This window comes from Numida meleagris, chromosome Z (assembly GCF_002078875.1).
Source record: "Numida meleagris isolate 19003 breed g44 Domestic line chromosome Z, NumMel1.0, whole genome shotgun sequence".
Lineage (NCBI taxonomy): Eukaryota > Metazoa > Chordata > Aves > Galliformes > Numididae > Numida > Numida meleagris.
The window spans coordinates 62,370,895-62,396,311 of record NC_034438.1 but is presented as its reverse complement, the minus strand read 5'-3'; the positions used below and the strand labels follow the sequence as shown (position 1 = coordinate 62,396,311).

General features: G+C 36.5%; 1 protein-coding gene and 1 long non-coding RNA gene across 9 annotated transcripts in view; one reads left to right on the top strand and one right to left on the bottom strand.

The window, feature by feature from the left end:
- XRCC4 (X-ray repair cross complementing 4) overlaps positions 1-25,417 on the top strand; it is a 179,107-nt gene that overhangs the window by 95,277 nt on the left and 58,413 nt on the right. For all 8 annotated transcript variants that reach the window (XR_002433616.1, XM_021381397.1, XM_021381400.1 and 5 more), the window contains one exon: positions 19,458-19,602. Coding sequence is in view for 7 of the 8 variants with exons in the window: in XM_021381397.1 (XP_021237072.1) it covers positions 19,458-19,602 (145 nt within the window). In the remaining variant the exon portion in view is untranslated. The remainder of the gene's footprint in view (positions 1-19,457; positions 19,603-25,417) is intronic.
- LOC110390185 lies at positions 8,723-24,379 on the bottom strand. The gene is made up of 3 exons (XR_002433619.1): positions 24,019-24,379; positions 21,853-22,010; positions 8,723-11,230 (listed from the first exon to the last, which is right to left on the bottom strand). It is a non-coding gene; the product is annotated as an uncharacterized LOC110390185 (long non-coding RNA).

Sequence of the window (25,417 nt, the reverse complement as noted above, 5' to 3'; positions counted from 1 at the left end):
GGTCATGAATATCTGATTGCCAACAATTTCCTTAAGACCCTTCCTGGGAAACATATGAGGCAGGCAATTTGGAAGGCTTTGGAAGGATGAGGTTCAGAAGCACCATGTAAGGCAGAGTAGTTAACCTCATTTGTAACCTCCTGTAGTTCTTGCGTAAGGGTGGTACAGGAATTCTAGCACTCTCAGCTGATAAAACAAAATTAAAGTAACATTAAGCATTTTCATGCTATGTGTATGCACCTTATTTGCTGAAGATTTTAGAGTAATTTAAAAGAAAATACATGAAAATTTACGTTCAAAGCGAAGTATTTTCCATCCTTGGGAGTAGTTTACTTCATTGCACCTCAACAAATATTAACTTCTTTAGTGACACAGAAAACTTGGTCTTTCTTGGAAACAGTACTGTTAACTAAATAGTTCTCTAGTAGCTCATCACTCCTGCTTAAAGCATCAAAACATACATGTTTTTGCAGTCTTTTGATTTAAACAAGACTTCATGATATTTGATGGAAATGAAAGCTTTGCTGCTGTTTTATTCTTTCCTTAAGATGTGAAAAGGCAGTGCACAGTATAAAGCCACTTAGCACTTCCCATGGCTCAGGAGATATGGAAGGAGTATGTGCTGTTGCTAAAAGGAGATTTGGAATACCCCTCTGAGAGATGCTGGCTTCTTGCATCCTAGATCAGTGTATGCCAGAGGAAATGTAAATGAAGCAGATAGCCAATATGCATTCATATATTAGAGTGTATTAGAATAAATTTTATGCTAGAGAATCTAATTGCAGGAGTATGTGCATTAAGAGGGAGAGTTCAAAGGGGAGAACCGTTTTGAACAGCTTACATTTGGAATAGCTTACTGAATTGCTGTTTCTCCACATCAGTTACATTTTATGACTCACTGGATATTCTTTTTTAAGTAGAGTATTTGTCCTGGGTTTCTATGATTTTGGATTTTTTTGATGTGAAAGCTTTGCAGAATTTTTTCTAGGGATTTTCAGAAAAAAAAGAAAAAAGAAAACATTGGTATACAAAAGAAAAAAAAAAAAGATGTTACAAACAGGATACTTGGTGCAGGACACAGGATATGTTTGCCCATTTATGTTAAAAATTAACCGTAAGATCATTAACATAGAACTATCTGTAGGTCTGCAATGTCTGTGGTTATTACCTGGCTGCTTTTGTTGGAATATAAGTGCAACACGGCACAACAGGTCACTTTGCCTGTAGCCGCAGTTCTAAACAAAGCTCGGCAACAAGAGCTTTCATTTTACAAAATCTCCTGCCTATCTGTTTGCCTTAGATCATCACGTGGATTAGTTGCTTGGCATCAGCTTTTGTCTCTATTCAAAGATGAATCCTCATCCACAGCTTATTCAAACACTGTTCCTTCGTTCAAATTAGCATTTAAAACATTCTATTCATCTCGATCCTTGGCGAAGGTCTGTCACATATTCACAGTTTGCTTTAACTGAGGCAGATTGTAGGCTGCCTGAAAACACAGTTCCCCGATTTCCTCATTTGACAACTGCAAATCTGAGTCACGGTTCCTAGCACTCACTTGTTTCCGGCTATGTAGCAAGGTGTGCTTAATAAACATCCCTACAAAACAGGAGGGTGTGTTTGTGAGGCAGTTCAGTGAGAAGCGATTCTGTGGGAGGTTAAAAGCATGATGTTTATCCTCCAACTGAAGCTGCTGGTAAACTGTTTCTGAATTGAATTCAGTTTTGTTCAGCGAAAATGACCAACTCAAATGTTGCAGGCTACCTTGATTTGAAAGAGAAAATTCTAACTGGTATACCTTAGCCCTATTCTTTAAAATGAGTTTATGCTGCTAACAGGTAAGTTATCATATGGATGCAGCACCCAGCTTAAGTCAAGGACCCTGGCTGAATGGTTATCGCCATGCACTGAGGTAAATGAGTGGTGATTTTTCACTGATTTACACTGGCGAAGACTCCTGTCTTCAGAGTGTTAGAGTGGCGTGGAAAAACCAAGTGGTGGGTTTTCAGAAATATTACTGAAATGATCAGTTTACTGCAGTTTGTATGCAGTAGCATGGAGCCATAGGAGTTGAAGTGCCTTTTGTTCTAGCCAATCTAAATGTCCCCTCCTTTAGTTTGAAACCCATTCCCCTTGTCCTGTCACAACTGACCCTGCTAAGGAGTCTGTCCCCTTCCTTCTCACAGCCCACCTTCACTGAAAGGCCCTTCTCTTCCCTAGGCTGAACAGCCCCCGCTCTCAACCTGTCCTTGTAGGAGAGGTGTTCCATCCCTTGCAACGTTTTTGTAGCCCTCTGGTCACGCTCCAGCAGATCCAAGGGATAGATGTAAAATGTGGATGGACTTTTAGATTAAGTGCATTTTCAATTGCTACAGTGTGTTTCTGTCATTTGTTCTTGCATGTAGTGCCTTTTTTTTTTTTTTTTTTTTTGTACTTTTGTTAATGCCCCCCATGCTTAAAAATATCATTAAACTAGAAATTCAGGAACTTGTTCTGCCAAGTGTTTGTCAGATGTGAAAATACTAACAAATCACTAAACAAGGTCAAGTTGCCCCCAGGATGGAGAAGAAAATTAAATACACATCACCTTCAGTTTCCCAAGAGAGATAAGCTCCTATTTTGCAGATGAAACTCTTCATATGAGAATAATTTATCTTTTCATCAAAGTGGAGAATAGAGAGCTGTTTTCCTCCTGGAATTTCTAGTTTATGTTTTCAAGAAACTCGTGACGCTTTTAGCTTCTAAGGAGATGTTAAAGATATTTCTGGCCACCAAGAACTCAGTAAAAACTTCTGGTACTTGTGACATGAATACATCTGCCTGTTCTCTGTGATCTGAGATGGAGGTGAGTCATAAAAGGTGGAAGTATGACCTTCCATTTCCCACCTGCCTGCATCAAAACCAATTTTTTGAGAATGAAATGAAAGGTGTTGCTGCACGGGTAACCATTATACGGAGCAGCTGACCCCAGCTATTGCAGCCTGATGGCCTGACTGCATCAGACCAAGGGTGAAATCACAGTTGTGAATCCTATCATATGAAGTGTCTCTTATCTGTGAAATGTGGCAGGAATGAGAAGATTCGCAATTTGGAATTTTTTAAGGCTATCAGTTCTGTCAAGCTTTCCTTAAAATGAAATAGTGAGATTTGATGTCAGTTGCTTTCAGAAGGCATCCACAAGGTCTAAATTGTAAACGGCCTCCTATCAGTGCTTCTGTGAATGAATTATATTACATTCTATGCTGTTGGATTGCTCAGTGATGTTTTATTTTGTACTTGGTTATAGCATTTGTTTTAGGAAATGCCTGGTGAAAGAAACCTGTATCTAGGCACATTAACATCGAAAAGATGTTTAAATATCTGAGTACTTCCTGACTAGCTTTGTGGCATAATTAAATTTTAATAACCTAGGAAAATAAGAGGTGAAAATTCCACCTTACTTTGAGAAGGAGCATCATTCCTGTTGTGTCCTGAGAGGGGGGAGCTTTTGTCTGCCTTATGCTGGGTCTCTGGGGAGAGGTAGCCGTAAAGCTGTGGAGAGCTCAGGAGAGGAGCTGATTTACTGTTTCCGTGCTTACACCCTAAGACAATGTAAGTAATGACGGGAGAGATGCCGTAACCCCGCACTAGGTAGCGTGTCATTCCTCGGTGTGTGCCTTGCTTGTGAGGCTTGACTGGTGTTTAGGGAATTTAAGGGTACTTTCATGTACAAAAAAAGGCCAACTCTGTAAGTGTTCCCGTGTACTTTGAAGTGACAGATATTGAAGAGCTACACTGAGCATCCAGATAAGGATGTGTTTGTATTTTATGGTTGAAGTATATTATTTAAATAGTTTTCTAAAGCTAAAGCCATAGTAGGGCTCTATCTTTGGCCTACTGGGGGGAATTTTCTCTGCGTGATCAACACAAAAGTTGCCTTAAAATAACAAGCCTGTCAATTCCACTGGACAGGAACTTGTCTGCCATCAGGGCTGTGCTCAGCTGGAAGCAAAGGAGCTGGCATGGGTCAAGCAGCACCACACTGGGAGATGATGGAAAAACCCACAATCCCCATCTCCACCTAGCTGGAGGCAAGACAAGGAGCTCATGGTGCAGGCTGGGGATGCTCTTTTGCAGCTCTTTTTCCAGCCTGGCGGTGGTCAGCCTGTCTGCTTCACTCTGCACTGCTCTGTTTTTCTGTGTCAAGGAGCTGTGGGAAAACAGGTGATATTTTGTTTCCGTGTCGTTGTTTTACAACCTGCCATATCAGATGGGAAAAAGTGGCACCCCTTTGAGTGTAAGCTCTTTCCCAATTCATTCCCGTTTCTTTAGTATGGCTTGCCATAATTCTCTAGCACTGAAGAAAAGTGAAATCTCATTTGCTGACAGTAGCCAGAGTTTCAGTCATTCCTGACCCTGTACCTCTGTGAGAGTGTTTTAACAATGACCTGTGTCATATAACTGTATCCAGTGTCTGGGATAGCAAACCAGAAAGCAGAACAACACAGGCCCTTCACGCTAGCGTTCTGGTGTGTTGCTGTCAGGGTGACTTTGTTCTGGTGCTGCTGCCATTCAGAAGTGACAGCACACAGCTACTTAAATCTGTGGCACTGTTTCATTGGAAATCGTGTCCTTGTTGCACTCAAACCTGAGAAACTGTAGAATTCCTGTCTGTGAAAAAGCAGCATTTTGAACTGTTGAGCTCACGTGGTGATCTATGGTAAGGAAGATCCTGAGCACAATTTCTGGTAAAGAGAGAACAGCTTTATTTTCTGTAGATATCCCTAGATAATAAGATCAGCAAAGTTTTTGTTATTTGCAAAAAGTAGTAGTTTTAGAGGAAATACCACGTTTTTTAGTATTGAAGGCTACTGGGAGTAGATCAACAAGATATGCAGTAATACCCTTTTCATGAAATGGCTGTCTTGAGACACATCCATGCAGGAGAGCAGCTAGCTGCATGAGCTGGGACCTCAGCAGCCACTGGGAATGACCTTTGTGGGTGGATCTGGCCATGCAGCTCATTTTGTTCCAGTTTGAGAAAGACTTGCTATGAGAAAGAGAACTTCAAATCTGGGATAGGTGAGCTGTGCTAACACCATAAAACTGAGTGTCTGATGGGATAGGCAGGGTGATGATTTTTACCTTGTTAATTTGGAGCTTCTGGGGGAAAAAGAAGAATCTACTATAAACCTTTTAGCATACTTTTTTCTTTTAAAATAGTTACTATATACTTTTAATAGGAAAAAAAGTCAAGAAGGATTCCAGTTGTTTATCAGGTAATCATTATTCATCTGCCTTTTCAGGAAATAAAATTTTAAAAGTCCTTGCTCATGCATGGCATACAATTAGTCTTTTTCTTTGTTTTGTGTATTTCGCCAGCAAAGCATCTCAGAATAACACACTGAATTCTCAATTGGTGTAATTCATTATAGATCCATTAACTTCCAGAGGGGCTATTCTGGTTTATTCTGGCTCAGTTTCTGGCCAGAGTGTTCAATTCTGAATATGTAATAAAAGTGTTAGTCATCTTAACAGCTGTTATTCACATTAGTATTTTATACTCAGTCCTGGATGTTTTAATGTGTTTTTTCTTGATCAACAAAGAGAGTCTTGTTCACAACAGGGTATGCATGGGCAGGGATTACATGAATCTTCCTGCGCTTTTGAACTTTATTCTGATGTATTTGCTCTTATGCATAGTATTTTGCTCCATGAGTCTAATCAGAGCTGGTTATCTGGGAAGACTGCTGCCAAAATAACAGCCAGAACCAGTGAGTGTCAGACTGAGGGCAGTACTGTGAAGGCTTCATTGGTTAAATGTGAGCAGACAGGGAAAGAAAACACTTCTAAATGTCTGATTTGGAAGTGGTGAATTTTTTTTTCAAGTCAACTATACTAATCAAATAATGATTAATCCATTGCATTCAAAGAAAATCGTAGGTTCTGAAACAATGTTTAGATGAGTATTAAGATGGTTGAGAGTAATATTAGTTAAAGGCAAGAAATCTAATGCTATTGATAATATCAGTGCTATAATTTTAAGGATCACACTGTCGAATGATATAGTACTCATATGATGGCTGGAGTAATTGTAAGCTATGGTCTGTAATGTGACAAAATATGATTCCCAAGATTCTTCTCTGTTTTAAGTTTCCTTTTTTTTTCCTGGAAAGAGATTAAAATAGTAATTTTTTGCTTATAGAATCTTTTTATAGCTTCCTGTCAACCTACACATCAGCCACTTAAACTAGTGACCTCATTCTGATATTACTGTTTGTGAACCTAATTTTGTACATCTTTGTAGCCCAAAATATGTTTTTCTTTTTTTTTTTTTACTTCAGAAAGTCATGCGTGATTTCTAATATTGTAAGCAGATTTTGCTAGAAATTACCCACCAGCATTCCTTATTTGAAAACATCAACCTTTATGGTATTTAATTGCTATAGTTTAAAGTCTGGCTTATATCATGGTGATTTGTCTCTTTTTTCTTCCTGTAGCAGGCTGTCAAAGGAAAAAAAAACTCTTTTTAGCATAGATCGGTTTGTAAATTTTCCATTGTTTCTAGCATTCCGATTATTTTTTTCTTAATGTGAAGGAGTACGTATGTTATTTATTACCGCATCTTTAGAAGGAGATTTTAGAACCCATGGTTAATCTGTCATTGCCATTTCTGAATTAATTTTTGGATGCCTTTTCAGCTCTCTCATAAGGTAGATGTTGCCGTACTGCCTTTTCCCCGCCTCTTTTGTTTCATGGATGATTAAAGTTAATTTTCCTCTTAAATGAAATAATCTCTCTGTCTTTCTTTGCACTTAGACTGAAAGATCTACACACATCCCATTTTTTTGCTTACATAAAGGAGATTTATTTGGTTCTCATCCTTCACTGATTTTCTGTATTGCACTTCTGATAACCTCAATATTTCAGTGGGGAAAGGATTATGTATGTAAATCATGTTTTCTCCAAGCTCTCTTTAGTTACAGAGAGACTGTATTACTTTTCATAAGGTAACCACCTTATCATTAGAGTGGCTGTTAGGAGAAATGTCAGGAAGTGTTCAGATCTATACAAGGCCTTTATAATTTAAATTAATTTTTGGTAGCAAAGATGCACAAGAGTTTCTCAGTGTAATGAGATTTTGAAATGTATTTAATAAAGAAGAATCTTAGCTGCTTCTCTATAGATTTTTTTGAGCTTTCCTAAAACACTAAGCAACAATATATTCTCCCCATGTATAGATACTCCATTTTTTTTTTTAGAATCACTGCATATTGTGGGAGTAATAAGGGAACTAACGTAAGCTTTGCCAGCACAATCTGCCATTAAGTAATTTCTCTTGTTGCTGCATGCTGCAGAAGGCTGGTGTGAGTATCAGATAGATTTAGCAGTAAGAGTCTTCATCAGAAGAAACTTGCTTGTTTCCTGGACTTGAACATACACAGTTTTGTGTTATCAAGTGGGTGTACTTGGTAAGGTACAAGGTAATCAACAATCTGTCATTCCCATTTTAATAAATAATTTGCATGGTCACTCTTGGCCATACTGGCTGCTAGGGGAGGATACAGGTGACTCTGTTACAGCTCAGGGCAGGATCCTGTTTTTTTCTGCTTTGGAGTGGAGTTTTTGCCATATGGAAAGACCATCTCAGAGTTAGTAGATCACAGGGAGCAAAGGCAGTTCTCTATAGCAAGTCTGGCTGTGATTTACCATAATACCACACAATTACTTCATCTTGCATCCTGGCCATGTATCTCAATTGGCTGACCAATGTGGAGCCAAGCTATTTGCCAGTCTTCTGCCATTCATTTTCATCATTGCCCTTTGAAATTTCCCTGAATATCTTTCAGTTTGTCAACATGAATGTGTTTGATCAACAATTTCATGAAGATGTGCTCCTTTTTGACTACATCTTCAACTGTGACCTGTTAGTGGTGACCTTTGCACTCATGCACTGCCTAGCCAAATCAGTAGAGCTTTGCAGATGTCCAGAGACTAGATAACAAAAAACAGCCTGGGCCAGAATGTAAACACGAGTCCTGAGTCCAATAATAAGTTTTATGATCTGTTCACAGTGAAAAATAAATGATTAATAAAATTTGAAGTTGTGCTATGTGTATGTCTTACAGGCTGTGTTTTAAGTGTTTAAAAGCTTCTAAATATAAATAGAAGTTGTGATGAGTTAAACCAGCCTATTCTATTCTGATTAAAACAAGTTAATTGATAAATTTTTGTTAGCCATATATTAATGTCTTTAAACATCATCTTTATCAGATTCCAAGAACACTGTTCAGTGTTATAATAAATATTAATGTATTTCTGCTCTCAAGGTACTGATTGAGATCTTTAAATTTGTTTAAGTATGTTCTCAGAACCTCTTAGAGTAGCCAAAATTACCTGTAGCATTTTCCACAGCAAAATTATCTTGTGATGTTGATTGAAATTGTACCAATGCATCTGCCATAAAAACGTTAATGTCATGTCTGACTGAGACACGTGTGCCTTCTATGTTCATCATTTCTGAATCCATTATAAGACCTTAATGGCAGCTGTATATAAAGATATGCCATAATGACATCTTAAATGCTGTCTTTAAATTCACAGCATGAAAAGCCTTTCAGGAACAGTGTATGAAAAAAGCAGCTAAGTAACAGCAATTTCTAGGTAATAGTCACAGTAGGTCTTTGATTTAGTGTGGGTTTTATATTAATTTCAATAGAAATAAATGATTCCAGGAAACAAATGTTGTAAATATAACTTTATTCTTGGTGAATGACATTTGACATCTCAGGTCAGCCTTCTTGTTTCATAGCAAACATTAAAAAATGCGTGCCAGAACTTGCAAGTGTACCTACTGATTGTGCGATGAGAAAAAATATATACAATAGAAATAACATTTAAAGTTTACTAAATTTAGGCAAAAGTCATATGAATACAAAATTGCATGACATAAATATTCTAGAAATCACTTCTGCAGCAAGATTATTAGAAAAAGCACCAACTTCTCATGAAACAATCTTTCAGAAGAAAAGGATTTGGAGTCTTGTTGTAATTCTGCTGGGAGCCTTGTGTAGTCACTTTCTGGGCTGGGACCTTTTATCATTCACCTCAGTACACTCATTCTGTCTCTCAAAATTTATTAAAGTGAGAAAAAGGAAAGGTGAAAAGATAGAAAAGAAGGCAGTACCAAATCTTACAGGCTTCACTGAAAATTTTCAGTAGTCATCACTGAAGGGTATGCTAAAGCAAAGCATAGGTTTTTACTCTAATATCTTGTGGATTCATATCTAACTTCTCAGCATTTCAGTTCATTATTCAAGACACTGAATACTTCAGGCAGTTTCATCTTCGTGAGGTTTTTTTTTTCTTCTTCTTAATTTCACTGTTCATAATAGTGATATGACCTTTGATCCTGTCAGCAGTACTGTTGGATTTATGTTAATTAGACTTAATTCTTTCAGCTCCCTTCTGTCATCATTGATAGGTAGATTATTACAAGATTTTTTTCACGCTGAGGAATCTTGCTGGCCATTGGACTGGCTCACCAGGCCATTAGATGCCAAGTTTATTCATGACTGGTGTCTTTTGACCAAACTAGATGGGTTGTCATGCCTTCCTTCTCCAGAACTCAGCAATTCTTCTGCAGAGGATTCACCTCCCAGTGTTCCTGCACTCTCATCTCCCTGCACACAGCTCTCACCCTCTGCTGGCTGTACTGTCTGTGCTGGTGTGGCATGTCTGTCAGATGCCTCCATACCACACAACCTAGATCAAGGAGAGTGAGCAGTGCACACCTTTGTGCTTTACTGGAATTACCAGAAAGTTTCTGTAGTAATACTGCCTCTTATCTGCTTCTGTGTTTACAGAGGTGTCTCCATTCTTTAGACCAGGCTTGTATGTTCCTTATTTCTCAGCACCAAGGTATTTTACAAAATCAAGTAAACATTGCTTGCTTCTTACACACTGGAACTGAATCACTGATTTTCATCAAGCTATTGGTAAGATCAAGAAGAGATTCCTTGTCCTCCTGATTGTAGTGTAAAACCCTGTACACTGAATAACTTTGATCCTTAGAAACCTCTTTGCAGTATGGGATGCCAGAAGACTGCAGGTGTTGAGGATTAGAGATTAAGTCTGAATTCTTCGTACGTATTTCAGAGATTTCATCCACAGGTAGGTAACCAAAGATAACTTGAGCATCAACGTGTAATCAGTAACAAATGTTTCCTGGGGGCTTTATCAAATTAAATAAACTTATATTAACTCCAAAACAGCTGGTAGCGACTGTGACTTTTAGTTGCCCTGAGCACAGACAGAAGTAAAATTGGGGAATTAGATGTAAAGGGCATGTTAGTAATTTTCTAAGTATATAAGCATCTTTGGCATAGTGGTATAAAACCACTATGTAAACTACAGAGGATGCTTTATTTCCTTTTTATTTCTCTAATGCTTTCTCAGTGTTTTTCCTCTGAGGATAAAATTTTGAATGATTATGCTTTATCCAGTCATTAATTATGTATGTTTGCATATAAGGACACTTTTACTTGTAGCTGTTTTGGGGTTCTGCGATTAAAAACATATCTTTATGAAGAGACATAGTGCCTGTGTCACTTTTAGTATAAACTCTTAAGAGTAATAACTTTGAAGCTTGAAATCCATCTTGTCTCTCAAACAGAACAGATAGAGCTACATATTATTAATGTTGCTATGTAAATACCATAAGTGGCAAAATAGCTTCTGAACTGAATATCTTCTTTATGTAGATTTTACTGTACTACACTACTAATGTGTACTAAACTATGTGCAGACAAAGTTCACATTTAAATATAAATTCTTATTTTAGATTTTTCCACCATTAATTAACCTGAAGCAAAAACACCTATACCCTCCAGCTATGGAATTTGTAACACAATTGAAAAAAAATCTGAGAGTAGCGTGGAAGATACTACACAATACAGTTATTGGTAGAGGTTAGTAATTTATTCAATGTAAAATCCAGCACCATGAAAACGTACAATTTCCAGAGTTATTGCAGCTTGTAGCTTCCCTTGAGTTGTATTGATTTCCTCAAAAATTGTTTAATGGCAAAAGAGTTCATTCCCATGGTATGGAATTCTAAGCTCCAGCTATTTCAAAGCACTGTGGTGCAACTTCAGGTCATTATGTAGGTTATGACCTTGGTCTGCACTTCTGTTTTTCGAAGACTGCCTTCAGCACCCAGCAGATAGATCTCTCTGGCATTGTCATTCCTCTGTGAACAAAAAACAGAGTGTCAAGATGATGGTCTTCTAAACCATCTATATTTTACACACAAATCCTAAACAGCATTACAGATGACCATTCTGCATAAAAGTTGGTAGAGTGGTCTCTTAACAAAAAAATCTCTTACTGATCTAAAGTTGGTAAATAAGTAATATAATGACTGTAATTCAGATTGTTCTGTTGGAAATGTCTGGTTCCATACAGCTAGGGATTTGGCACAATAAGACGTTCTGTCTGACTTACAGGATAACCTCGAAGTGGTGTTTGGAAGCTCAACACTGTCAGTGCCAGGGCTGGGATCAGCTGGGTGGACTTGGCAACATTAGCTGTAGACACCAGAAACATTTAGCAGAGCAGCAGTGATGCCAGTGTTGGGTGGAATTTCAGTCAAGAGGTGTATGTTTTACATGCTTAGTGAAAAATTACTTTCGGCTCCAATTATATCACATTGAACTGAAGGATCACAGCTCAGAAATCTTTTTCCAAAGCTTTTCTTAGCTTCATATTTTTAATTCTTCCATCTCTCTGATTTGTTGTTTTGTTTATTTGACCTGCATGTTGTTTAATATCTCCTGGGAATGCTATTCAGAAGCCTTCTACCTCCACCCTGGGTGGTACAGATGATCCAAATAGGACATCCAGGGACGCCAGAGAATGACTGCAGTGAATAGTCACACCCAGGATGGTGAGCTCATCAAAACCTTTACAGATGAAGACTTTTTAAATGCTGTCGCCTGAACTGGGATGCACTGGCATGCTAGATGACTGCACGTCCAAGCATGGTGCACAGAAATGAGATTCACCAGGCAGCATCAGTACAGATTTCAAAATGATTTGAGGGCAAGAGATGGAAAAGCATTTCTAAAACTGCACATAATAAATCTGGACTTCCAGAGGAATACCGAAAGGCTGGAGCATGCTGTTGCTGAGCAGCCTAACTCTTTACTGAACTGCCTTTGGCCAGTCAAAAGCCACAGCAGCATCTGAATCACCAGCAGTGCCATTGATTCTCTCAAGCACCCATAAAAAATTAGGCAACTTAATCATTTGTAGGCCTTAGATATTGCAAAAGCAGTCTCTTAGTTTTCACCACTTCTTAATTAAGCATCTACCTGTGACTCACTTCAAAGGATTTTTAAGAATATTGTAAAGCTTTCACTATCACATTGTAAGTGAAGTATTGATATGTGGGAACAGGAGATGTCTTCATATGCTGTGTATAAGGACTCTGCATCACTGATAAATCATAACCCTTGACAGTGTTTAAAACCAGTCACTTGCTTAGAATTATGACTTTACTACAGTATTTGTAGCAACGTACATTTTTTGGGATTATTGAAAATGAACATCTTGTCTATTAAAGTACATATGATTCATTGAAATATCCCGTATCAAAGTGTTTTTAAAAGAAAAGTTTCTGTTAGGGATCAGGATTTTGATGATTAAAATTAAAGAGCTACTTCAAATTCTTCATCAGTATTTGTGAAAACTCATTCCTTTTTTCCCCTCTCATATTCTGATACACAAAAAACACTTTTTCATCCTAACCCAATTTTTATTTGCTTGTAAAATTTAGCCTGATTTTTTTTGCCATCTAGTTTCAAGACAGTGTGGGCTAGGGACAGTTGAGCACTCTCAGATAAATAAGCATTGAGAAGTACACCACATGTCAACCAAATTTTTATTAAAACTTGAGAATTTTTCCTACAGGTTTGAAATAATATTTTTTAATTAAAAAGACATTTTAATTGTAAAAGTAAAATGAATTTGAGAGAGGGTGACGTGAGAAAGAGTATAGGCTTTGCAGAGGACTTAATATACATTGTCAGTGGTAATACAGTCTAGCAGGGTGAAATGTAAACTTCCGTACTGAACTGGATACAATTTATAAATTTTGTATAGCTGGATCTAAACTTTTTGCTGGAGTTGTTTTAAAATGTGTCTTCATAAACGCTTCCCGTGGAGATATTCTTTGTAAAAATAAATGTTAATAACTGGCTGACAGAGAATTTATAGAACTACAGACTTAACTGCCTTTAGGCCCCAGAGGATTACAGTGCAGTATAGCCAAAGTTATACAAAGAATGAAATACAAAGTAGAACAAAAAAAGGCTGGAGAATGATCCTTACTACTTTCATAAAACTGGAATAGTGACATGTTCCTGTGACTTTCCCTGAAGCATATGCACAAACCATAAATATCAGTGTATAATTTTGGATCTTTGTGTCACCTACACGATCTATTTCTTGTGAAAATTATGTCCAAAATGTGTGTATTATAGAGGATAATTTTAGCATAGGTAAGTATTTCCTAAAGAAGTAGTATTTCCTAAATTGCCTGTCAGAAATGACTTAATCCTACTTTATAGGAATTGCCTACATCAGTCAGACACATTCATTTCAATACCCATTCATTTAGGAGACTCTCTGCTGAGAATGTCAAAGAGATGCTAATTATTATCAGCTATGGTGATCCTTCGGGAATTAGGCTGAGATTGAGAAACCACATAATTACCCTATAGTCAAGGATTAAAGTGATGAGTTTTGCTCCCTTTCTGCTTTTTTTTTTTTTTATTCTGCGGCTTGGGCAGCAGCTGTCACGCACAGACCTAGCATGCTTTCAGTGGCTGTTTTGTGAGAATTCTTCCACTTCCAGGCCAGTTTATCTGCTGCCAACACTGTGCTAGGGCAGGGGGAGAAGAAGAGTTAATTGTTGTAGGTGGCTTTCTAAAGAAAATATCATAAAGAAAATAACCAGGATCTTTGATCAAGGCACTCATTTTGAGTAAATTTATCTGCTTCACTAAAGAAAGACAGCAGAGTTTGAAAGTCCAGCTGATCACCACATGCTACCTAGGTGGAATTCAAGCAGGAAATTCTGCTCCATTAACAGGGGGACTTTGAGAGGAACTTAGAGACCTATGGCAGCATTAACGTCTGGTAATGTGAACAAATTTTAATAACTGCTCGTAAGTCCTTAGTATCCTGAAGGAATGAGTCCTTATCACTCTGAAGGAAAATGAACCAGGTAAATTTTCATTCATAAGAGAATTTAAAACTGGCAGACTTTTGTATTGCTGTGTATAACATCTGTAGGATTTAAATAAAAGATAGTTTTTTTTCTTGAGGATGAAGTGCCCATATCCTTTGTTAATTTTTCCTGTTCATCCCAATCCAGATAGAAGACTTTTTTTCTAACTTCAAATCCCTTATTATGAGCAAAGCAAGTTAGTGTACTAAATAAGTTTTATTTGGTGGATCATGCCAGAAATGTAAATTTTCCTTGAACTCATCTGACACTGTTAATTGGTTTTGGAATTATGGTCATATGTCCTGATAATTCAATAACATAAAGCTGATGGCAGTAGGCTGTTTAAGTATATTTTACTATTCAGTGTTCCCTGTTTCTGGAGTGACTGATTAACTTAAAATCAGTCCATTACTATAAGCCTGGGAACTAATTCTGTGAGGTCTATGACTGTAGGGCTCTGTTTGCAAAAGGCATTTCCCAGTCTAATGTAACTCAGCAGGCTGAGGGGTACAAACATTGAAAGAAAAAATAATTCTACCAAGTGAAAAAAAAACCAACAGTATTTAAGGTCATCAAAACCATAGTGTATTTGAAGCAAAAAAAAAAAACAAAAAAACAAAAAAACAGGAAGAGAGGTGAAAAACTAAATGAGAACACTGATGTCATCTTCAACAGTAAATAGAAAGATCCAGATTTTGCTTTCACCTGTGTTAAAAGTCAGCAATAGATGATTTCCAAGATACAATTAGAATGGTTTTAATCTGAACCTACAAGGAACAGTTTAGCTAAGCGTGTGTAGCACTGCAAACAGATGTTTTGAGTGACGTGAATGAATTAAATGAAGTCTTCAAGTTTGGAGATCCATTCTTACATCTTAAATATATTCTTGTAAAGTGAAGCAATGGGAAGTTATGTCCATGACTGCATTTCTTATGTGTAAACTCTTATAAAATACAACTTTTTACTTCCTTTCAGAAATTCAGGCACTGAGAATGTATTTTCTACACCTGTGAAGCTAGATCATTATAGGCAAACAGATTGCTCAAATGTAAAATGTTTCTGCTGAAATTCTGCTCATCTTTTCCCGTGTATATTTTTTTATGGCAAAACTGAGCTTTCAGTATTGTTTTTAGTCCTTTAATGAGAATAGAGCTTGTAATCAAAGAAGGGTCTGGATTCTACTTTCTCATGTGAGTTCAGTACTGTTGTGAGCAATTAGACATATAGGAGCTGTAGAATTTTCATTACAGGTGATGATATACAGAATGAAGGTGAGTTGGTGCTTTTTTTCTGAGTTGAAAGGTGAACGAAATGGATTGGAAGGTTGTTTTTTTTTTAACAGATCACTTTTACATAGTGATATAAAGAAATGCAAGAGTCTGAGAGATAATATCTTAAAATACAACTGGACTGTATATCTTTAACTACACTTCACAAATTCACTTTTAAATGCCTTTAGTTTTGAAGAGTCGTGGTGTCTCCTCAACTAGTGCTTTGGCATCTCATTTACTTTTCCTTCAACGTATGTGCCTAGATAAAGTTACCATTTTTGTTTTTCTGTGAGGTTTTTGTTATGATACGACAGACTTAGACTGAGCTTCATTCAGCCATTTTAAACATCTCATTTACAGGAAAAAAATGCAAGCTTAGTCTCCCTCACTGCATGAGAGGTGACAGCAGTCCAAAACCAGTATTTATAAAGATCTCATTCTGATATGAGATGCTTTTTCTTTTCTGGTAGTTGCCCAATAGTGTGAAAATAGTACATGAATCTTACTTCTATTATTTTAATAAGTGGGAAAATGTAGAAAGGTGTTCTTTGCACATTTCTGAACAGGGCCTCAGTGCTGACAGCATCTCATGGCTAGCAGATTCACTGCTGCAAAGATTTTGCTCTGTGCTGGCTAGGCAAGCAGTTCCCCAGGTAGAGCCAGGCTTACAGCATGGAGTGTGGACTGGCCAGAACTGTTCTGCATGGGTATACAGTTCTGTGGACCAAGTCTCTTGAGTCTCTGGGAGTGAGTCCTGGCATTTTTCCTGCATTAGGGGAGAGGTATCTTCTGTTTGCAGTATCTTTTTTTTTTTTTTTTTTAAACTCCCTCTATCTGTCAAGAAATAGCACTCTTCAAAATGACAATGAAGAATATATCAAACTTTTTTATTTGAAGTCTTAAACCTTTGCACAAATATTCTTTTGATGCTTAAATGATGTTTCTTTATATTGCTATCATGTCAATCTTTCTTCTTGTGACTATTCACCTTCAAGAGGTATGCTATATTTGGAACATTTCCTTTTCTTGGTCAGCATTTGTTGTTTTATAGGATTTATTAACTGGCTTTCATCATGCAGCACTTGTTCTTGTATTGAAATTGCTATAGGTTTTCTCAGGAGTATAATAGTAATTCATACTGAACTGTATAATTTCAAATAAGAAGTGTAATTTAGTGAGAAGTAAAGGATCTTTACTTCCTTAAAATGGTGTTGAAGTTTAGACAGAAAGAAAAAAAGATTTCAGAATGAAAAACTAGGTTTATATTCAAGACTATCTCTCATTATTCGAAATGCTTTTGTGTCAAGCAATGAATAATATTTTTCTGAAGCTGTCTTTGGCTTTTAGTCAAGTACTATAAATGAATCCCTTAATGGCATTCAATTCTGGGCAGTACTAGTGGGCATGTTTTTAAAGTCTTATGATGATGTGTGATATTTTAAGCTTCAAGTGTATGTCATCTTTCCATTAGCGGTTCTGACCATAGTGGTAGTTTGGCTTAAAAAACAAAATACAACAAAAAAGCCAAAAAGCCTGCAGTGGTGAATGCTTATGTATGAGCCAGTCTACTACTATTCATGAGATCGCATTCCCAACTTGAAGTTGGGAAATAAATGCAGTTTACAGCAAAGACTGTCATTTTTCTTCCATTTTCTTCAGATGAGCATCAGTGGGACAGCTGTAGAAAGCAAACATTAGGCAGTCCTAAGCATGAGTGCCTGTCTACAGAGCACCGTTATGTATTACACAATTAGAAGTACAAAGGCATTATTTGACGTCAGCATTGTGATAGTTTTGTATATGCCGTTAATTTTTTTATCTACTTTTTAACAAAGTAGAGACTGAGAGAACAGCAACAAGGAAAGATACGGGCTATGATACCTAAATTATTTGAATTTGTTGATATATTCATGATTCTTTACTGTAAACTATTTTATGTATTTTAATTAAGAAGAGGCTGACTTTAGGAACTGACATTGCAATATACAAAAAAGTATTAGATTAAGTATTTGGTATACTACCCTGAGTGTGCTGTAAGTAACTAATAACTAAATAGTAACTAACAGTCATGAACGTGTTTTTAACAGTTAGCACTGGAAAAGTATGTGTAGCTAGTTAAAGATTAGTGGAAAGGATTAGGCTGTAACTTAACCTTTTTCAGCATTTATTGTAGGCAGCATACCTTGTCTGTACTGGACTTTGAAATTCATTAATTATCTTGTACCTTGGAAATATGTCACCTTATGCCTGTTGTCACTCTACAAAGATCTGAAAGTCTGTATAGTATAAGTATAGTTCATGCTGGCAAAAGCGAGGCGGTTCCAATGTCTAAGCATATGCTTAACAGTAAGCAGTAGTTTCATTGGCTCTAGGGAGCCTCTGCATGTTTAATTTAGCAGTATTCTTAGAAACACCATTTTTTGAGAAATAGAAAAAATATTTATTGAATATTTTCTGCCTCTTTCAGTTTCAGTAGAGCTGAATAACAAATGTGAAAGGAATGAAAATTAGGACCCACTATTTCAGTGAAAACCTTCAATACAGAATCTCAAATTATGGTGTCTTTCATCCGTATGAAGATTAAACCTTCCTAAAACACACAGAAAGTAATAATCATGAAAGTTACCATAATAGCATCAGCCTCAGTCACTACATTATTATTTAATGTGTTTAAGTTGAAGTGTATGCTTCTCTGGATGTAATTATCTTTAAAATTCAAAGTAATTAAAGATTTTATTTTAAAAGCATGTTAGTGAGTGTTGATGACTGGAATAAAGATGTCTGCATACCTTGTGAGTGTACAGCAACAGCAAGGGAAGGGAGGGAGGGCTTTCTCTCAGGGAAGGATGTCATTTTCTTGACATTCAGGCTTCAAGTAGATAAGTGTCAAAGCACAGAGGAGATGGCATTTGAATTGAGACAGTGCATCTTTTATGAATTTACATCATGAAATAATATAAATATGAACCAGGTGTGTACTCACAGTTTATGTGGTAGTGATGCAAATTAAAATTGTATGTGAACATGGATACAGCCTACTAATCTTAAGTAGATGAGCTGGTGGACATGGGTCATCCAATTTCAGGTTGTGAGGAGCTAGGAATTGTACCTCTTTTCCTTTCAGACTACAGCTACTCTGTAATTTTGAGAGATTTACTCTGAACTAGGGCCACCTGCTCCATGGGTAGATCGGTAAACTGATGTTACCACTTTTATACATTGGTTTGCTCCAGCTGGATGATTTCTTGCCTCTGTGAACATGCACCAGGCTGTCCACTCTGCCTTCACGGTGGAAATGCAGAACTCCTAAGGATGTATGGGTTGGTAATCTGTGGTAGCTGAATGACTAGTACATAACAAAACACAGTACTTGACTACAGCGGTAAGCCTTTTTCAAGGATTTAATCTAATGGATATTGAAAATTCTGTTATGCTCTTCCATTCTGGTTGTGCATGGTCCAGACCTGGGATTCTGAACAAAACCATGCAGTAAGCAAAACACCTAAACTCATTTCTTCCCATGCTGTATACATGTTTTTCTCAATTAATTTGTAGACTGCAAAGACTAACTTCACGTTGGTGAAACTGGGCTCTATGCAGTAGCTTTGTGGGACACCTGAGAGTCTAAAAAGAGGCAACAGGAAACTATCAATATGTTTTTAGTCCGGAACTGCTCTTCTTACTCTCCAGTGATTACATAAAGATATCAAGGCAAGCTCATCTTTCTAGTGTAAATTTGGTCTTCATGGATTTCCATTTATATAATCACTTTGTTTTGACAGCAGTCGCTATCAAATTGGAGTCCGTTTTAGCAATATAGTGATTTTAATAATTAAAAAAAACAGTTTAAGAATTCTCTTCTAATACTTCGTCATCAGGGCTCTGGTCAAGTTTGTTCTTTTCTCTTTTGGCAGCACCAGAAAGAAGAGATTCCCTACTGGGTAGTCCTGATGTCATCAATACTGCTCCAAGACGAAAGAGAAGACAAAGGACAATAAACCCTGCTGGGACAGAAGCTAAGATAGCTACTTATGAGACAGAAATGCTAGCAAAGGAAAAGTAAGTCATTTTCAAAATGTATTGAGGTGCTATATCTATAAATAGCTGTTCTTTTTGTATTTTCTTGTGCAGTTTCGTAATAATCAAAGTACCTAAGTACTGTTCTGTGGCATTTTTTTATAGTTGTTTACACTAATTCAGGACAACTTTGAATAGATGTACATGATTAAATGTAGTCAGGCTTAAGGAGTTATTCCATTTAGATCATCTCTGAAGTGACAATTATAAGATACTTTTAAGTGACTTGGATAATTTTAAGCAAATAGATTGAGCCCTACTAAAATGTATTTTGTGAATTACCATATAACCCTACAGTCACAGAAAGATTCACTTATAGCGTCAGACTAGGCTGGGGATGTTGAACTAATTTGTGTTGTGGGAATTAGTATTAGAATTGTCTTTCTTCACAGTGAGGGTGATCAAGCAGAGGAATAGGTTGCCCAGAGTGGTTCTGGAGTCTCCATCTGTGGAAGGAATCCAAATCCAACTGGGCATCATCCTTGGCAACCTTTTCTAGTTGAGTTTGCACTGAGGAATAAGATTGGGCTAGACAGTCTCCAACCTCAATGATCCTGTAATATTGTCTTTACAATTTCAGCGGAAATAAATTCACAGTACTATCTGTTGTAGACACAGATAGACTTCTTTCAAAAATAAGATCACTTGGGATAAAAAAAAAAAAAAAAAACACTCTTCAACACAGTGGGTCAGAGTTTATAACACTTGATAAAAATATTTTTGTTTCTGTGTCACTCTTAACATGTGGAAATGTTTTTACATGACCTGAGTGGGGCTTATACATAGATTTACCCCAGAGCTGCTCTATGTTTGGTGGTATTTTCTTCCAAAACTGGTACTTTTTTAAATTTTATGGTAAATTAGTTTTGAAAATTATTACTTCACCCTTTTATCTGTAATGGTCAATATGTAATGAACTCTTTAAGCAGACATATATACAGATAGAATGCAAAAACATTTCCCACGATTAGCAAAGATTTCTGTTTAAATCAGCAAGAGAATTATCTTGTTTTGACTAAACAGATTGTAACTTGATGCTGGCAATGAATACTTAAACTTACAGTTCTGTTTTATTAGCAAAAGAATATTAGTTTTTAGAACGGTCTAGAAAAATATCAAATTCTAGTCTTCAGTGCTGTTAGAATCTTGTATATTAAAATGAGCCACACTGTTTGCCAATTGTATGAAGTCAGTTTGATTTTGAGTCTCTGGCTGTATATCCTGAAATACAGTTTCTCTCTTTTTAGTATTGATTGTAGAAGGAAAACGTACAGAGGTGAACAATCACAAAAGAGAACAAAAAGGCCTTGGGCTGAGTAATCCTCTGTGCCTTGGGGAAGGACTGACATGATATTGATGTTTTTGTTTTAATTCCTTTAAATGAGGCAAATTTTAGGAGAAATAGAGCAGCACTAGATTTTTCATACTGTGTAGAACATTTCTAATATGCTTGCAAAATCAAGTCAAAGCTGAATCTCAAGAGTGGTTCTTCCTGGCTATCACATAATTAGTCATCTTTAAGGGCTAAGAAAACCATCTGTTCTACCAGTTCTCTGTCCCTGCTTTTTCATTGTATTTATTATACACGAACTGTATTGTAAACAACTGCTTTGCACTCTAGGTTGTGGGTTTGGCTTGTGACATACCTTTCAGGACTTATGAAGATTTTTCCAATGATAAGAATCTGTATGTTTCCTTCTGATCCCTCAGAGACTTGGAAATCAAATGTAACGTCACTCAATACCAAAATATATTTTTGAATCTTTCATTTAATTAAAAATACAGTGGTACTACTTGTCTTTTATTTGATGAGCAGTTATTGGATCTCTTTTGTTTACCAGGAAGATTACAAAAGCAAGCTGATTATTTTTCTTGGTGTCCCTACTCAGTTCTCAGTGTTCGACTTCCATCTTAAGTCTTTTGCTGGCTGCTAATCAAGCTTTCAGCTAATTTGTTTGCCTAATAATTTTTACTTCTCTTCAGCCTGTCAGAAGTAGGAAGATGTAGAATTAGTGTTGTAATCCAGTTTATAAGTACAGATGTCTATTTTTATGAAGCTTGTCCAGTAATTTTTACTCACAGATGGCTAGGTCCTACATGACATGAAAGGTTTTATCTCTAGCTGTGGTACATTGAGGTCTTACCCCAGATGTTTTCCAGTATTGTGTCATTTAGTGAAAAATTATGAATCTAAGCAAACCACTCCAGTCTGCTTTGAGGGGGAAAAATTACCTCCTTCACCTTTGGAAATGTTCCATCGCAAACATGGAAGATGCACAGCTCTTGGAAGCAGGTCATGCAATTCTTTGGCAGAAGGATCAAATGACAGATCGTAATCACCTTCACAAATGCACGACTGAGCCCATGTTTCTGAACTCTCCTGCACAGACCTGCAGAAGGATTTGATTCTTTACTTGTGATATAAATACTTTAAGGTGCTATCTGATAAAGTCATATCCACAGTTCTAGCTATAACAAACTAAAGCTTATTTAGTTGTGATTTCTGTTTGCAAGTTTTTCTGACATCAGCGGTGCTTGCTTCATATTTGCTAGGCAATGAAAGAGCAATTACAAAGCAAACATCAAGTGCATAATGTTGTCTTTATATTATTAGATCATAACTCAGTTGATACAAGACCCTAAATGAAAACAAAAAATACCTCTTTTCTGAATTAGATCGTCTTATATTCTTTTGGGCTTTCCAAACCAAATATGAGGACCTGAGGGTTCACTATGTATTTCTTGAAAAAAATAATTCAGTTTTTTTTTTCTTTTTATTACAGTGTTTTTCAACACAGTCATCATGGAATCACATAACAGGAATTATAACTTAAATTTTATTTATTTCTTCTAAGATTTTAAAGTCCTCTAAGAAAGTACCGTTTGTGCTTAAAGTTAAAAGCATCTTAAGTAAACACAAAGTCATGACAAATGAAGGGATTCTGTTTCCACAAATATTTTAGATTTATGGATTTTGAGGCTAGGTATGTAGCAATTATTTAGTCTCATGGAATGAAAATATATACTTAGATATGACCAAGAACTCTGAAAAGAATGCAAATAAAAATTGTTTAACATAGGAATTAGGGCAAAAGGAGTACTGTCTCTCTCACGCTTTGTGTGTGAGTGCAGTGGCAGAAAAAGGAGTTGAATTGTATTTGTCTATATAGACATCTATTATTACTTTGGCAGTTTATTCAAGGCTTAAATAAAACTTTTAAGGAAATTTGGGTAATATGAAGCTTAATGAAAGTAGTGTAGCCATGAGATCAGCAAAGGACTGAACTAGGATTTGTGCAACAAGATTTGCTAAATTAACTGTTAAATTATTTGCTGAGATAATTATGTCTTCAGGATGAAGTATAAATTCAGTATAAGTAGTCAGCCGCTGAACTGCTGAGATGCCAATTTATCTGCCTTTGTATTGGGTTACTTTTCAATCTGAGATATCATAAAGCAAACGCATCTTTAGGCAGACAGACATTACTTATAGTTGACAGCAGTCAAACTATAGCTCACAATTTATGCATTTTTAAAATGCGACAAAGGATGATTCTTACAGTTCATAGCATGATTGAGTCAGGAAGTAAAATGAAATTATGCTTATTCCAGTTAATTGTGATGGTATTTGTGAAGCTTTGACTATAACTTAATATCTGGCAATTTCCTAAGGTGCTAAGCAGAGATAATATGTAAGGCAAGTTAAGATGCAAATTCTACTTTTCATAATTTGCATTTTATACTTGGAGGAGAAAAATTAATAAAAGCAATCCCAATTCACATTTAGAAGTTACGCTTATTGATGCATTACCCAAATCTCTCAAGGGACTGCATATGAATAACACAACTAGCTATGTGGAATATCCATGCAGTATAAAGGCTAAAGTATATAGCTTGAATCCTCTCTATAAGTGGTTATTCCTATAATAATTTTGCTCAGAAATGTTAGAGCCTATTTGTGAAAACATAGTATCTACTGAAGATGATGACCAAAAAAAGTTATTTTATAAATTAAGCTTAGTCATTAGATACAGAATACTTTTTAAAATTTGTATTATCTGAGCTAATGAAGTGCAGTGGAACTCAGGCAGTGCTGAAGTCTGTAGTCTAAAACAAAAATAAATCAGGAAAACCTTTCAATTTTTTGTCTGTGATTTTTTATTGCTGAAGGATCTAAATTTATAGTCCTCATTCATACATAGGTTTGTCCTTGGGGGAAACCTTTACTGGATAAGGTATAAAATTTCTTATTTTTCTATTCTGTGTGCTTCAAAATATATTTTTATATTGAAATTTGATTGCTGCTGGTGCAGTTCTTCTTGCTTTGATTGATAAAACTGAATGACTATTGTAATCAGGCCTACATTTAAATCAAAGAAAAGAGATGCTTTCCCTTACCTTCAGTTTGTTCGGTTTTGCTGAAATATTTTGTTGTAGGCATTTACCCACTGAATTTGAGAAGGCTGTTGCCACCAGTGCTTTCAGTCTTTCTTCTTTTACATACAAATACTGCTTTTCCAGAGAGCTTGAAGTGATCAGCATATACGTAGAAGTCCTCAGAAAGATCTTTGTGAAAGCAAACAACATAATCAGATTTTGCAAGTGGGTAACAGAAGGAATTATGTACATTGGCCACAAAGTGAGTCAAGGAAGTAAAGATAACGTCAGACTTAGGACAAAATGCTGGCAGGGTGCTTGGAAGTGCCTTGAGCTGCAGAGGATGTTTTGTGCCACCTGAATTGCCATCAGCTGCTACACTGGGGGAGGCCAAAGTGAGAATGACATTCTTACTTTGAGTTTTTAAATAAGATTGTTACGGTCTTCACGTTCAGGGTTTGTGCTTGACTTGAGAGTCTATTAAGGTTAGTCACGCATGTAATTGTGTGTAGGATCAGCTGCATAGTTTTTACCTGTTAATGATAAACGTGTTTTTTTTCTTTCCATACTCTTGTCTCTTTCTGTGTTTTTGAAAGATTTTTATAGTCTCCACACTTATCATTTCTTTGGAAAAAAAAAAAAAAAAAGCTTTCAGCTTTATATTACAGCACTGAAAGAAGCTAGATTTCTCTTTCTTTTGATAACCTCCTACCCCTCTAAAAGCACTCAGAGCCTGTGGTGTGCCAGGAATCCGCATGAGATCCTCTCTGCATTTGTGTGAGTTATTGTGTGAGGGTCACATTTTTAAGCTCTAACATACGGTTTATTTAAAATGCGATTTGCCACCACCTATGATTCAGGTAGCAAAAACAAAAATTTTTCCTGGAATTTGGCTTTCCCAGAGGGTTACATGCAGACATCAGTATTACTGTCTCACATGTGAAGTTTTCCTGGTAAAGGTTTAACCATTGAAATTTAGTTCCCACTGAAAACGATAGCATAACCTTCCATGGTCCAAGGGGAGTATAAAGTTAACACCACAGTTGCCCACTATAAAGAAAGATCTTTCTGAGAGTACATGTTGACCTGCCACTTTTTTATACAATAAGTGTATTTATTTGGTACAATTGGAAAGAACTGGCAGAGCTTTGCATGGCGAGACAAAGGACTATGATCACCAGTACGTACATGTGCATTACTGTAATGCCTCTGTACCAGAGTGATAAGCTCCTTGCTACCAACATACATTTATGAAATACAGTTTAGGAAGCTTTTTAGGAAGGTTGCAATATAAATAGGCTAAGAATTATCTCAGAAGTCAACAGTCAAGTTCATTTGAGAATCAAATGTGTCAGTTAAATGAGAAATGTTTCAAGTAGCTGAATTAAGTACTTTTTGGGTTTCATTCGTGTTTAGTATT